Below are 16,311 nucleotides of genomic sequence, written 5' to 3'. Positions count from 1 at the left end.
TCGTCTCCTTCCACCCCACCTAAACTACTGATCTTGTTTGCTCTTCTACAGCATGTTTTGCCATGTGTTATTCTACAGTTAAATGCTTACAGAAATGACATTCCTACCATTCCGCCAGAAATGAGTTAGAGTAATAAATCGTGGAAGCTTCCTAATATTTAGATTAACTTCTTCTTCTTTGTTCATTATTATTTTACCAGTGTTGTTAGGGACACTTAATGCTTTCCAGTCATCTGCCAATTAATTCCAAATATAAAGAAATAACTGAAAATTATACATGCTAAATGTGTATCAATGGTGGTGTGTGACTATGAATGTACAAAAACATGACAAATTCTTTAAATTTACTCTGAGATAAAGTTTCTCTGAAGAGTGTAGTGTTAGGAAAGCAACTGACCACAATGTTTAAGATTTATTATTGTATGAAGGCAAACAGATTCTGAGATGGAAAAATGCCCCTGATATTTTATGCCAGCATGCAAATTATGATAATCTTCAATTTATTCTTCAAGTTTTTCCAACAAGCACTTGCAGCAAATTACTAGAGATTTCAAATTTGAGCTCAGACTATGAGCTGCACAGTATAATTGCTTATTGATGAAACACAACAAAAAGTGTTTAATTATGAAGAGGAAATTAGCACTTCTGGACCCAGAACAAAAATGGTATTTAATGTAAAATTTCTGTCAGGACCAATATATATTTCAAATTTTGATCAGTAAATACAAGAATCCCTAGATAAGATTGCTGCAATTATATGTCCAGTTTGCAGAGAGGAAAACTGGATAGAGTTTTTAATCAACATCACTAGTTTCCACAGATTTATCAAATTTAGATCCAATTTTAGCTTCTTCAGATCTGCAGACATCAAGATGTCATAGAGTTCATCACCACACAGTCTTGAGCTCAAAACCCCAAACTGTGCCTCTTTCAAAGACTAAGAGAACTCAAGGAGAAATCCAAGAGTCTCATAGACTGCTAATCTAACTGATGCCAAACACCATGATTTAAGTACCTATGCTGGAATATGAAAGGCAACATCAGAAATGAATGGAAAATGAAAGGCAACATCAGAAAATTAAAAGACTTACCTGGCATCTGCTTCACTGTAATATTCTCTTGCAACTATATCTTCAAACAATTCACCTCCAGTGACTCTGTTAGAAAAAGCAAGATGGGAAAGGAGATTTCAGAAGTGAAAATACACATCTTAAATGCAGCTTGACAGGGAGAAGTCAGAAAGGAATAACTGAAATATTTGTACAGAAATGAAAGAGGTCTTGACCAGCACGGTGAAGGAACTAAAGCAGTAGGTTTGTCAATTCAAATTATTATATGAATAAAATGTAGGCAGTGGAAGAGCAATCATAACTGGAAAATAACAGTGAAGTGCAGCAGCTTATTTGGCAGGATGACATACATCAGTTAAGGATGTCAAGAGTACGTAGTACAACTACATGAATAAACAGGAACTGACTGGCAAGGAAAATTGTGGCTGAAGTTCAGAACAATTTGAGAATTGCAACATAAATTATACATAAAAGGAGAATACACTAATGCTAAAAAGGGAAAAGGATCTTTAAAGGGTAAGTCAGAACACAACAGAGGTATACCCATGTGCCAGATTGGTTTGCTTTCTATGCTTTTGGTAGAAGGAGTATTACTGAGTTGGAGGGACCTTATCAGTAGAAGAGATGTACCTTAATCAGATGGCAGATTTTTTTTTTCCTAAAATATTTTCAGTTATCTAAGAATGCAGGAATACTTTAGTGAAATTGCCACTTACAGTAAATTAAGAGGCATTAACAGCGCACAGGAAGAAGTGCATGAGCCAGAGGATAAGTAACAGAAGCAACTGTGTGTGCTTGCATACTTAGGATCTCACAGTACAACCAATAGTTTGATAGAAGGAAGTAGCTAAAAAGAAAAAAAAACTGTGTTGTTATTATCAAAAGATGACAGTCCATAATGAATCACCAGCAGGATGCTGCCACAGTCTTGGACTGCATTTGAAATAGGGTAACAGTGATGTCCTTACATACAGCTGTAAAACCTCTCCTCGTATGTTGTACACAGTTCTGGTCACTTGTGTTCAAAATGGGGATTGAAACAGCCATAATGAGGAGAAAACTGATACTAGGCTATCCATTCACTTACTCATCTTACCTTCTTGCAGAAGCGAAGTCAGTTTAGCTTGGCAAAACAGTATTTAAGGGGGCTAAAAATAAACACTAAAGACAAAAATCATAAACCATGCTCTCCATAGAGGAGAGTTGTAAGGGACAATATTGATACAATAATAAATGAACATACAGCATCTGTGTATAAATATATGCTTAAAATCAGGAGAGGGTTTGTAACAATTATAAAACTGGTGTAAGGAAGACGTTTTTAGTAAAGTAACAGAGACAGATGCTCAATTGTTAAGATGAAGATCGATGAGCTTGCAAATAAAATCATGTCTAAAAGAACACAAAACAACAACAAACTTTGTCTGCCTGTGTCAACAAGAGAATGAACTCAAAGAAACAGGAGGATCTTCCTAGTAGTATATTCTAACATTTCTCTTTTATGGAACACACTGGTATACTTTCATAGCTAAATTAAAATCTTCATATATTTAAAGTGTTGTGCTGAACTGTTGCAAACTGATACAAAGCTTGAAAATGCACACAATGTGGAGTACCCCTGGGCACAGCCTAAACAGAGCACCTCCAAACATAACACGAGTCAGCCTGATTCCTGCTTTCCAAAACCTTGATCCTACTGATATGCCAACATCAGTAACTCCTAGATTGGGGAATCAATGGTCATATTTCGTTACTGTTTATGAAGGTAGTGAGCTTTCATATTACACAATATAATCACAATGAAGTCCCAAAGTTAAAAGCTGGAGTAGGTTATGAGATGCTTAAATATTAAGATGCTTAAAAATCTATACTACAGTGAATATCTGTACTGAATACAATTAAGTTTAATACAATTAGGAAATTAAAAATGAGGATACTTGGAATCTTCGAAACCAAAACATTCATTTCTAATTCACTATACTAACAACAATTCCTCATAGATCTCAGTTATTCAGTCACTTAGATGATGACAGAAATGATCAGTAACCAGTAACATAACCCCTTTCTGCTTTGAGAAAAACAATTTTTTTTTGTGTGTGTGTGTGTTTCCATTTACATTTGTGCTATATCATCCTTTTTCTGAGTTCATAACTTACTGACTTTGGAAAATAACTACTTTCAGGTAACAACTCTATTTTGTGCAAAAGTCTGCAATAAAATCTGTAGGAGGTAAAATAGCAGGTTGCCTAATTCATACTTTCTCTCTCTTTGCCTTCTGCCTTCCAGAAACTCACTTACATTGTTGTAACACAAAATGCTTAATTGACGCGTATTTTGACAGTCTTTGATACCTCTTTTTTGCATGTATGTTTTCTACTACGGTTCTGGTAAAGGGGATTAATTCTAACTTTGTGATGTATGAAAAAACAAAGCATCCTTTGATCTTATTCTTCCCTAAAACACTCATTTTTGATCCAAGCCAAGAAAAAGCTTTTGTCATCAAAGTGCGTTTCAGTGGGAGAGAACACCAAACTGATGCATGTTCTTCTCAAGGACAAAAAAAAAAAAAAAAAAAAAAGAAAAATGCACTCTTAGTTGCTGACACTAAACATTTGCTTAGCATTGCTAACCACTGTTAAAAGATGAAAAAATAAAAACAAGAACAGAGCAGATGAATTTCACTGACAAGCAAACAAGTATTCAGTATTTCCAATGCTGTCACTCTGAAGGATACATTAGGAATAATTCTTAAAAGACAGATAACGTAAAGAAGGCTGTAACAAAGGCAGGTAGTGCAGGGGACTAAGAGAAGCCATAACACGTGTGTATCTTCTGAGCCTCTGCCTGAGAAATTATTCACAGCAGTGTTAGTAACCTTTGCTCGCTGAACGTGAGCAAGCAACTTGCCCTTGCAGCATAAAAAGGTCAACTGTGTCCCAGTATAGGACAGCCAGCAGGCTGGGGGAAGTGATTCTTCCCTTCCACTGGGCACTCATGAGATCACACAAGTCTGCCCTTCTGCCCTTTCCAATACTGACGTTCGGAACTGAGTATAATGGAGAGCAACCAAGGCGGTTAGAGTTGTAGCACATGATGTTCAGGGAGAGGCTGAGAGAACCGGGTTTATTCACCACTAAAATGGGAAGGCTCGGGAGAGATCTCACTGCTGTCTACAACTCCCTAATGGGTGGGCACACAGAGACAGCATGAAAGGCAACAGACAAACTGGAACAACAGAAATGTTAAATAGGTACAGCCATCCCCAAAGGTGTTACAGCCTCGACAAATCCCTGAGCAACCTGATTCAGTTGGACCTGGTTCAAGAAGGGGGTTAGACCAGATAGCCTCGAGGGATCCTTACCAACCTATGTTATTTACTAATTTTATAAATAAGGAACAGAGCCATTACCAATAACTTTCTTTTTATTCTCCCTAGTTTAATACCAAAGTGGTTTCAAAGCATTCTACTCATTATTAGCCATCTTTTCGCTAGGTTGATTTTTTCCCTCTACCCACAGTTCTGGAACATGATGACTAGGGAACGACCTGAGATAGCTAGCATGAATACAAATACACAAATACAAGAGATCCTTAGTTATGAGGTTTTCCTTGCTTAGTGAAGGCCATCAAATAAATCAAAGAATCATGTACTCTTTGGTGAATGCAGGGCTCAGAGGCACTGCTCTGTGACTAGCAGGAGCATCGAATTGCCTTATAGAGAGAGGCGTGCTGAAATGAGAACTTTTGGGGGTGTTGCTGATCATCAGAAATACTTAAGGTTGATCTCTGAAATTAAAGTAAATCCTATTTTAATAGCCTTTTGTAATTTATCATTTGACCGCTGCTTCGGTTAAACATTTTCTTTTTTAAGCTAAAATAACTGATATATTGTACCATTCAGGAAAAAAAAAAAATCACAAATAGATTCTAGTCTATGTCCTTAAATTAGAAGCCAGCTCCCAGTACAGTTAGATCTTCTAGTGTATCCAGACTGTACACAACATAAATGAAGAATGTAAACCAGAAGGTTAAAACAATCAAACCAAACCAAACCAACCAAACAAAAACCAACCAGTTTTGATCCTGCACTAACTAGCAAGCTACAGGAACAGCTGCCAAGCTACTTTCTCCCCACAAGATTAAAAGAGGAAGTATATGGATCCCAGTGCCCTTCCGATACAGATATATTGTTGACTTCAGTGAGCTCCTAGCTCATGATGGGACTCTTCATGATATGGGCTCTAGTGACTTTCAGGGTACAAATTAAAAGCCACGGGCTCTCACTAATTATTCTTGTTCTTGTGTAATTTTCTTGAAAAGCATGCTAAAAAAGCAGCAAATAAAGCACATGGGGTTGTTTAAACAAAAGAATTACAAACCCCATGTAGAAATAACAAGTCTCTCCAGGAATATCTTTCAGAAAAGCCACAGAGAGGCAAGCAGAAGGATTCCACGTACAAAGGATGTTATTTCTCTTTAATTTCCAAAGAGGGATATTAAAACACAGACTTTTTGACATCACTTTCTACAATCAATTAAAAAAAAAACTACTGCGCTTAGAATATTAAATGCCACTTTTTTTTTTTTTGTTGGAAACATTCGTAACAATATAAACAAAAATATTTACTTCATGTACTACATTCAATTTGTAAGGAAATTTTTTGAATATGAGAAAATGAAAACCCAAATTAGCAAAGCTAGCTAAAAAAAATTTATGTGAAAAAATAATGTGATCTGCTGATGATCACATTAACCTTCTTTCCTCTTGGCTTACATTTCATATTTCATAAACAGCATAATGAAGGTGGGAGGAAACGGTCCTACAAAAATGACAGTGTTAATATATTTTTTTAACATTTATTTCTGACCTTTCTCCTCCTGAAAAGGACACAAAGGTTCAGACACTTACTGTAGGCAGATTGTTCTGCAACTAGGCTTTTTTGGGTATTTATTTTCCTTCTACACATTACAGTCCCTCCACTTGGAATTCAGCAGCGACGCCAGGATTCTAAATGTACCAATTGTTGTGTGTCAACAAGTGCATTCAAATGGGAGACACTGAGCAAAGAGAATCTCACGGATTTGCACAAAAGAGTCTTCAAGGGCTACAGCTGTTTCCATTCAGATACAGCAATTAATACTGACAGAATTGATTGAATTTGAACTCACATAACATCATTAATATTGAAAACAATCTCACGCGTGCTTAGCAACTGAAACAGGTTGATAAAGAGATGAAAATCTTAACTACAGTTGCTTTAACCAGTAAGGGAAGAGGAATTAGAAACTTTACGGTGTTCATTGCCAGTCTTACTGTGCACACCTCATTATTCAGAAATCACTGTGTCTTGTGGGAGAAACATAACAGGTGTGAGCCCTTTGCTTGTGCGAAGTATTGCAGAAGGCTAATTTATTTATTTATTTAGGGAAGGGAATTTTAGGAAATTTAGGAAATTTAGGAAATTTTATTTATTTAAAGTAGGGAAGATTATGTCAGTAGATCAGTAAGATGACTCTCTTCCTTGGCAGTGACACCAAGGAGACACTGATAATCACTGCTTTGCCTAGTAAAGTACAAATTAACCCCCATACTCCAGAACTAAACGGCCATTTACGTATTTCAATTGTATGTCCGGGGCCAGTGAGTCAGCAACTGAAGCGTAATTACATATATATGGCACGTCAGCTTCAGTGTAGATAATTCTCCCATATGCAGTGCTTCTTACAGGAACACCTCTATAAAAGAAACATTCCTTCTAGCAGAAAGCACTTCATTCAATGTTAAATGTCCAAATTCCATGTGGAGTTTAAGACTTCCACCTTTCCATTTTGGCATTAGAACTCTTCACCTAAACGCAAGCCTGTAGCAGGGAACATTAATCACTTTTCTCTCTCCATATGAAAGCATAACTATCACTGAGGTATAGAAGCAAAGCAACAGGTTTCTCCTTCAGATTGCAGACATCTCTATGACATTTAGTAAAAAGAGATTATTAGAAATTCAAAATAGAATGTGACAATGATCATCTTTTTCTATTCAAGAAAAAGAACTCTTCCTCTGCACTTTATGTGGGACGCAGTTTAAGGGAAATTTCTGAAGAAACAGTAGCACTGAATCCCACACAGTCTGAAAGAAATCATTAAGATAAAAAACACGATGATATGCGTGGGTGGAGTGATAGTGTTACACCACAGTCGAGCTTTAGTTGGAAAAAAAATGAAAGCACGTTACTTGGTCTTCATATTAAAGAAGTCTATATGGCACCTTTTTTGTGGCTGCTCTTTTATGTACTTCTTTTAAACAAGCCACTAAACCACATTTATAACGGCATTAAAGGTGAAGTTTCACTAATCGATAGTATTAGTGAGTATTAAAGCCGGAATTTCTTATTTAAAGCGGTAATTTCTTAGCCTGAATGCAAAATAAACTGTGAAAAGCCATCCTTACTAATTAGGATACTTATCTACCAAAGATAAGTATCTGTCAGTACAGTTACCACATTTACCATTTAGACATTTTCTTTTTTTTGCAAAATAATTTTGACAAAAAAAAGTAAAAATCTGTACATATATGTTGAAGCCCTCCTTATTTCTGTATTTGAAGAAACTGAAAAACAAAAATGTGCAGACTGCTCTGGAGGAACAACAGATGTATGAGTCTGTTTGTATGTTTCTCCTGAATGGAAGTGACACTGAAATAGAGGAAGTTCCAGTCCAGTGCAGAATGCTTGGTACGCAATCTATTTTTGGCAAGACAGTACCTTTGGGTTATATATTATTTCCTATTGCTGAACACATGCTTCTATTTACTCTGTAAGTACCCAGATATAGATACTGATATCTACAACTCTGATGTTCAAATTCCTTCTAGTTCATATTGCAATCATAATCTCCTGAGATATAGCAGACATTAGATATTCAATTTAAGGTAAAAAATGCACTAGTGCAATTACAGTAGGTCAGTTTCTAATGGTACAATAATATGGCACAAAATTAAAACACCATCAGTTTATAAAAGCGATGTTGTCCCCAGAACTAGCAATTCTACATGCATTTATTGGAAGTGTTCAGGATTAAGAACATTTCAGCAATTCCACACAGAAAGATTTCCTTTGTAGCCCTTAATTTAAAAGAAAAACAAAACAACAAAAAAAATAGGTATGTCAGAGAACATGTATGCATACTGTGCCCTAGAGCTGCTGTTAAGCCAACAGTCAGAACACTTGCCTGGGATATATACAAATCAGATATAAGTTCCTGTTGTGCCCAGTTCAGATCAGAGTACTGAACCCTAAACGCCGTCACTGCAGACTGACCATGTGTTTATATATTTTTGTATTGCTAGTCTAAAATCTAGTCTAGAAAAAGTCCCCAGGGATTTAAAAGTCAGCAAATAAAACAGAAGGTAACCTGAATGTGAAAGCATGCAACTGATTGCGGAAGATCTGGGTTCTAACTTACCTAAACTGAATGTACTTTTGTTTGCATGCTTGGAAGTGAGCTCTTTCACAGTTCTAGGGCAATAATGTATTCTCTTTCTAACCAGCAAAAATGTATCGGGCGTAAGAAAGTTCTTAGCGGGGGCAGGAGGAGGTGGGAATTTGTCACATCCATAAACTGCCATGGAAAAATATGCAATTGAAACAAATTGTTTTACCTAAATATGTCAGTTTTGCAAGAAAATTACCAACCATTCATGTCTGCTCATATGCAGAACCAAAAGCAGTAGTTTTTCATGTGAATGGAAAAGTTTGCCTGTCACAGGGAATTGTGAAGAATATTAGTGTTTTTGCTCCAAAGTTAAGAGTCTGCTATATCTATGTTCATGTTGTCATGTTGTTTTACTAAACAGCATTATCTGGAAGAAACAAGGTTTTGTCCCCACCTAACCCTTTCCGTAACCATCCCCTTCCCACACACACATGCTCCAACAGCTCACAGGATTCAAATTCATAGAGCAAAATGAGAAAGACAACTCCTTTCGGCATGCTTTCGGCATTTTGTATTCTGAAAAGAGTCAAAATGAAACTAATCCTACATATCAGTAAACCATAAATCACCAATAAAATTCGTATGATCTTTTTCATTCTAGTGAAATCAGGCTTACCTGTCAATGTAGCACTGAGGATTTGCTACTCCTCCACATTTGTTTATGTTTCCTTTATCAGACAACCAGCTTGCAGTGAATTCCTTTTTCTGAATTGTATGTTGGTTTAGCTTTGGCAGATAGCATGCAACTTTTACCTACTGTCCTGGTCTTAGTTAGGACAGAGTTAATTTTCCTCCTAGTAGCTGGCAGGGTGCTATGTTTTGGATTAGGATGAGAAGAGCGCTGATAACATGCTGATGTTTTAATTGCTGTAGAGCAGTGCTTACACCAAGCCAAGGACTTTTCGGCTTCTCGCTCTGTCCTGCCAGCAAGCAGGCTAGGGATGCAGCAGGATCTGGGAGGGGACAGACCCAGGACAGCTGACCCAAACTGGCCAAAGGGGTATTCCATACCATCTGACATCACGCTGAACAATATATAGGGGTGGCTAGCCGGGGTGGGGGGGGCCGGCTGCTCGGGGATAGGCTGGGCATCGGTCAACGGGTGGTGAGCAATTGCATGGTGCATCACTTGTTTTGTACACGTTATTAGTAGCAGTACTATTATTATTATTATTGTTATTGTTATTATTATTTTCCTGTCTTAATAAACTGTCTTTATCTCAACTCACAGGCTTCACTTTCCTGTTTCTCTCCCCCATCCCAGAGAGGGAGGGGGGAGGGTGAGCGAACGGCTGTGTGGTGTTTAGCTGCCGACTGGGTTAAGCCACAACACTTACGCACCTACATTTTATATTAAAATCCAATTCAACAGTATCCCTACTTTGAATAATTCTTTAATGTGGAATTCTTACAGTGACCCTTAAAAATTAGCTTTTATATATGCAAATGACCAAATATGTTACTGTCCTGCTAGCTCTATTTACATTTATTTGTCCATTTCCTTGCACCAAATTCATGCATTAACCCTGTGAGGTTGTATTTACATCTAAGTGTTTTGAATACCACATTCCCAACATGCTAAACATACGCAAAAGACATACTTACAAGTCAAAGACTAAGTAATGGAATCCTTCTTCTGATATGCTGTCATGAAGCCGCACTATTGAAAGGGAGAAAAAGATAAAAAACAGTCACCTTTTTCATGTCTTTAATGTCTCACTTTGATTTTTTGAGACTGTAGATCTGGTATTGCATCTATGTCTGTGTTCTCTCTTTTTTTTTTTTTTTTTTGGCTGTTTGGTTTTAAATTCTCCACCCTAAGAAGTGTCTTCTTCATAAGGTGAGTTAAGCAATATCACTGTACAAAGACTGTAATGTGCAGGTCATTGTACAGTTACTTTTAAAGGCGCTCTGCTTTTCTTACACCACAGAGGAATGCTGCAGTCATTTCCTATCACCTCCTACTTGTATAGGATAGGATATACACACACTGCACTTTGCCTTTGCCCTTCGTGCTGAATCATAGCTAAACAAATACTAAAAGCACAGACAGACTTTGTCTAAAAATATTGTATTAATATTATTCGACTCCCTCTTTCCTAGGCAGAGCCTCCAATCAATCTTTTAAATAGCATACAAAGGAGTATCCAGTCACTGGACTTGGATTATCTTAGAACGGTATTCTTAATGTCATACAACTGTTTTGCCAGCAGCACCACATCCTAGAAGTTGTAAACAAAACAAAATGGAAAAAAAAAAAAAGCCTCAATTAACCATAGATTTCAGCAGAATAACAAACTTCAAGGGCTATGATAACAAATTCTGTAATCAGACAATAGATGCTGATTTTGAAAGAGAAAGCATCATCTTTGCTGTTTGCTAAAATGTTTGACTATATTAAAAAATGGAAAACAAAACTGCACATTCAGTTCATAGCTCTAGATTCTTTAACTAACCATTAAAAAGAAATTTCAATTAAAAATAAAACCACTGCATATAGTGCCCAATTTGCTTTTTTTGGTCTCTCTTTTTCCTTAGTCTCACTTTTAATTACATGCCTGAAATTTTAGTCTAGAAGAAATAGTAATTTCAAACATTTAAACATGTTAACTGCCCAAACAGTAACTAATCTTGCAGATAGCTAGCAATAGAAAGAGAGGGAATGGCCTCAAGTTGTGCCAGGGGAGGTTTAGGTTGGAAATGAGGAGACATTTCTTCTCAGAAAGAGCAGTCAGGCATTGGGATGGGTTGCCCAGGGAGGTGGTGACATCACTGTCCCTGGGAGCGTTTAAGGAAAAGTTGGACATGGTGCTTAGGGACAGGGTTTAGTGGGTGACATTGGTAGTAGGGGAATGGTTGGTCCAGATGTTCTTGCATGTCTTTTCTAACCCTAATGATTCCATGATTCTAATTTCACTGTAATGCAGTCAAAACAACTACACAGAAATACAGTACATCCTTCCTTGGAAAACCAGCTTTCTGTTCTCTTGAAACACACTCTTTTTTGTAGTAATACACCACAATTGTACGTAAAGAAAATGAAACACCTTGGTGTGACTCTTAGAGTACCTTTAAAAAAAGGCACCAAAACACCTGCTTATCCCTTCCCTATCAAATAAGATCAACTGAGTAACAACAATAGCCATACCATACTCTTGAGACTACTCTTTAGGTAAAACAATTCAAGTCCACATTTCCTATTAAGACTCCTTAAGCAAAATAACAGCACAGCTGTGAAAATATAAATCATATTCTGAGTACACAAATATTTTTATATGACAGAATCCATACAATACCTATTCCACAAACTCATTCAGACCTTATACCAAACAGCAGTGTGTTTTCCTCGTGGGATGTCTGTGCATGGAAGACCAAGAAAGGATCCATGTAAAAAGAGAAGAAATTTTGAGAACGGCAAGCTCACTCTTACAGGTTTAGTTAGGTCATTAATGAAAGCATTTCATTTCATTTATGAAAGCAGGTAGCTAAAATAAATAAAATCTTCAAACTAAAACTAGATGCATGTGGAGATGCTCAGAGAAAAAAATTATATGAGAATAGAATTTACTTGCTATTCAGCTGACGTGTACTGTGGTAAGGGATATGCCAGTTGGAAACAGGAACATGGGAATATGGATGACAATCAGGAAGCTAAAGCCTATAGACTTACAACTGCATCAGTCTGAGAAGAAAGCAAGCTCTAATTGAAAAGCTGGCAGACTTTGGTAAAGAAGACTTCGTTTCTGCTAAAAAAAAATAGTAATACTCGGCTGCATCATACATTTCTGATTCCATCACTAGCTTCTGTCTCTTAACTGACACTGCCAAACAGGGTCAAAAAGGGAATATGCTATATTCCCACCCAATTCCTATTGTGTGTTATCTATATTTCCCTCTAATCTTCTTAACTCTCATCCCCTTCAACGACATGAGTGGTGAAGAGCTGCAAGGAGATGAATCTACTGGCAGATCGATGCCTATCAGTCAATACTGAATATCCATGGTGGCAGCCAACAGCACAGTTAAAAGACCAGAATGAAGAGACTACACACACACTGCCTGGCTGCTGGTGCTCGGCCAGACCTACAGACAGCAAGGACCATCAAGAAGAGAAAAGAAATGAGTGCTTGGGGATATGACAGCTCAACAAGGTAACTGACTCTCATTAAATCACCATGAAGGGTGATTTCCTGAAAGATTTAAGGCGCAAGAGAGGAGGTGCCAGAAGCAAAAAGATGGGATGTCAAGGAAGCAGTCATTGGCATTTACAAACTTACAGCATTCTCATGATTAAAACCTTGTGCCACTTCTACATACACGTATGCATCTTAAGTTTTCTCCAGGAATGCACTAGTCAGTTGCAGAACCTTCACTTCCAATTTTAAAAATTGAAATCATAGCATGGTAGAGCTATGAACTAACGTGTGTGGTTTCTTTTAGTAACTTGAAAAGAAACTGCAATTCCCAAAGCTAATTCTCCTGCAATGCAAAGAAGCTTTGTCTACCCTGCTCCAAAACACTTACAGAACCAAATAAAAAAATAAGGGTACTCTAAACTACTTTGTGTTCAAAACTGAGCTGATTTCCCTAGAAGGTAGCTTTATATATTATTCATTTTTCACACAACGTGTGACATTTTAAAAAAAATTCAAATAAACATGACTTCTTTACTTAATACTATTTAGCCCAGGGAAACATCTTGTGTTTACACAACACTGATGAGAAAACCAGTTTGGCTGACTCTCTGCCCAGAGCTCGTGATGATTCAGAAAAGCCAAGTAGGTCTAAATCAGAATTTGTGGTTTTGGCTGGTTCTATATTCTAGATTTGTCTTAGTTTTTACAATGTGCAAGCCTTGAGCAAAAAAGACCAAGACGGTACATTGCTGCTATGATAAAACATATTTATAGACATTAAAGGGATATATAGATTAGTATATCAGCATCAAATAGTGTAAATGTCAAGTAGTTTAAAATGTAATGGATTGAAAACCTGGAGCACACCAAAAGTGTAATACAGCTAATCAGATGATAACAGTGATGCAGCAGCAAGAAATAGAAATCGTCCAGATCTTTGTATCTTTGTACTAGTGCATTTCCAAATAACTCTAGGGAATACCACTCATCACGTTATTTATTTGTGTCTTTTTTTTTCTTGACCTTTATTTTGAGTTGGGTTCTTTGAGTTCAAATTTCAATATCCCCAAATGTCTGCTATTTAAAGCAAACCAAATGTGGGACGAGACACCGAGTACTAGCCTAGAACAGTATCCTGAAACTTCTAGCTCAGAATAGAGACCACAAAAACATCTGGTTTAGAGTACACTACTTCATACAGTAGCATCAAAGATACTAGTGATGACCGAGTGCGCAGAAATTAGCAATGGCATTTAGTACGGACCCTTGGTTACATCACAGAGATGCAACATCACCCTAAACCACTGAACTTTTGAGTGTAGCTACAACATTTTGCATATACCTCTATGAGAAAGTTTTAAACTTCTTAAGACTTCGACATACAAAAAAATGATATTTTGATAGCAACTGCCTGTTCCTGAAAAAGATAAGAACTCAAAGCATAGTTTTTCTGTGAATGCTTTTTGAGCTGAAGTAGCAATCCTCTCCTCCTTGCTCAGTAAAAACATTCTACTCAGACAGACATGAAGCCTTCATATTAGATTTCCCGTATCATGTACGGATATTCAGAGCTACCAAATACTTCTCGCTAGGTGAGATGTTTGCTGCCTATGAGCTTGAGCTTGCAGCTGCAGAATAGTCAGCAGCACATATTCATTTAATACACATATGTACTGTGTTCTCACAGTTCACTCCCTTCCACTGCTACAGCAGGTTTTCTGGCAACCAGCTGAAGCAAAGACTGTATTCCTTAATTATCACTGTATTTTTTAACACAGAATTATTTCGTATGTGCATTTATGAGAAAGTCATCTCCTAGGTAAGAATGAAGTCAATGTGGCCCTATGCTCATTAAGGCACAGTTTTAAAACTGTGATCCTGAAGCAACAAAGTCATAGGAGAAGCACAAGCTGCATTTCATTGCCTTTGTTTCACAGCAATGCAAATCCCTTTCTCTTTCTATCTCTCTCTCTCTCTCTCTTTGCGGATAATTGCATCTACCACTTGTATTGCTAGGAATACCTATATCTAAACCTGCAATAAATACTTCATATATATACAGACTGAAGTAGACGTACTATTAGAGCTATTACATATAGCTAGGAGCAGCACCATAAAGAGCCATAGCTTATTCCTATGTCAGAGGAGATGAACACCTTGCCCAGCAGCACCCAGCATATCAAAACTATCAGGAGTAGAAGTGTTATCTTGGATAGAGGCACCTGTCATAACCCTCTAACTAAGCAGACCAATATGGCACTACAGGAAGGGGCTTCCGGAGCTTCACAGCCTGCCTAAAACAGGAGGTGCTCTCACTTGGTCATGCCCTTGTCTAAAAGAGGGCTTCTTCCTCTAGTGTAGCTCCCTCCCAACTAGAAAAGGACTGGGGTTTGAGATTATGGACAATGTTTTTCTCAGGCAAGTGAGGCTTATTTCTTAATAGCCAAACTGCAGCCTAACATGTCCGTGGAGATATATTCTTCAAAGACCACATTCTTTCTTTCTTTCCTCACAAATGCCTGACTCACACAAGAGAGACAGGACAAATCCTTTTCTGAATCAGGATCACATGCCTGTCATTGTCTCTGAAAAGGAAAACAGCCTGAGGCAGCCAGAAAAGATCAAAACTGTCTTTTGGCAAGCGCTTATGTTGGATTCTTTGGTCAGTTCAAATACAGCTTTATGCCAGTAAATCTGCTAAGTGAAAATCCCAAATAAGCACGGGCAATGGAGAAAAATCCATGGTGAAGATATGCCAGCCTGACAAGCTGGAGTAGAGGGTGCACAACAGCACAGAGGCAAATGCAGCATGGCCCAGACCTTGGCTCTGCCTCCTGTCTGCAAGCAGTCTGCAAGTCAGCTTTGCAGTGGAAAAGACAAAGGATGTTGTGGTGACAGTTTGAGAAGCTATTCACAAAGTTTAAGAAGTGATTCATTACAAAAAGCATTCGTGTATTCATTTCAAACATATACAGTTCTTTGCACACACATATCAAGCAGGATTCAGGCACGACAAACCAAGAGGCAGTAATCACAAAGATTATTCATCTGATATAAGAACTCCCATCAGTAACCCACACTGCAATTCCTATTCCTCCAGAGCCACTAAAAGCATTCAACAGTAGAAAACGGTCCCATTTATCTTTTTTGAAAAGATTAGTTACATCTAATCATTATCAGCTGGAGTTGGATAATCCCTGCGGGTTTCACAAGTGCTGTCATGAACAGCCACATTATATGGTTGAAAGGACATTATATATATAAAAATATATATTATATATATATGAATATATATATATATATATGTATATATATATTCCTTTTCCTCCTACCTCTTTCTCCTACCTGCTGCAGCACTATGGTCACTCTCCTCCAATGGGTTACAGAGAAGATATTTAACAAACCTCTAACAACAGAGTTGTTGCTCCTCAGCCAACTACTTGAAATACCTGATAGGAACTGAGAAAGCACACAGCTCTTTCTATTGGAGAAATACTACAAACCTACAAAAGATCAGGAATATTTCCCTGCGGTTTCTGCACTAATTTTCATCTGAAGCAGTTTCCATTTGTCACTCTACGATAATCATTATATTAATTTAAGGGAGAACTTCT

General features: G+C 37.4%; 1 protein-coding gene across 28 annotated transcripts in view; it reads right to left on the bottom strand.

Annotated features, from left to right (window-relative positions):
* Positions 1 to 16,311, bottom strand: part of CAMK2D (calcium/calmodulin dependent protein kinase II delta) — a 167,740-nt gene that overhangs the window by 60,244 nt on the left and 91,185 nt on the right. For all 28 annotated transcript variants that reach the window (XM_040554666.1, XM_040554663.1, XM_040554669.1 and 25 more), the window contains exons 4-5: positions 10,167 to 10,221; positions 1,092 to 1,157 (exon numbers count right to left, since the gene is read on the bottom strand). In XM_040554666.1, the coding sequence (XP_040410600.1) occupies positions 1,092 to 1,157; positions 10,167 to 10,221 (121 nt within the window). The remainder of the gene's footprint in view (positions 1 to 1,091; positions 1,158 to 10,166; positions 10,222 to 16,311) is intronic.

Source organism: Cygnus olor, chromosome 4 (genome assembly GCF_009769625.2).
Source record: "Cygnus olor isolate bCygOlo1 chromosome 4, bCygOlo1.pri.v2, whole genome shotgun sequence".
Taxonomy (NCBI): domain Eukaryota; kingdom Metazoa; phylum Chordata; class Aves; order Anseriformes; family Anatidae; genus Cygnus; species Cygnus olor.
This window is presented reverse-complemented; position numbering and strand designations above follow the sequence as displayed.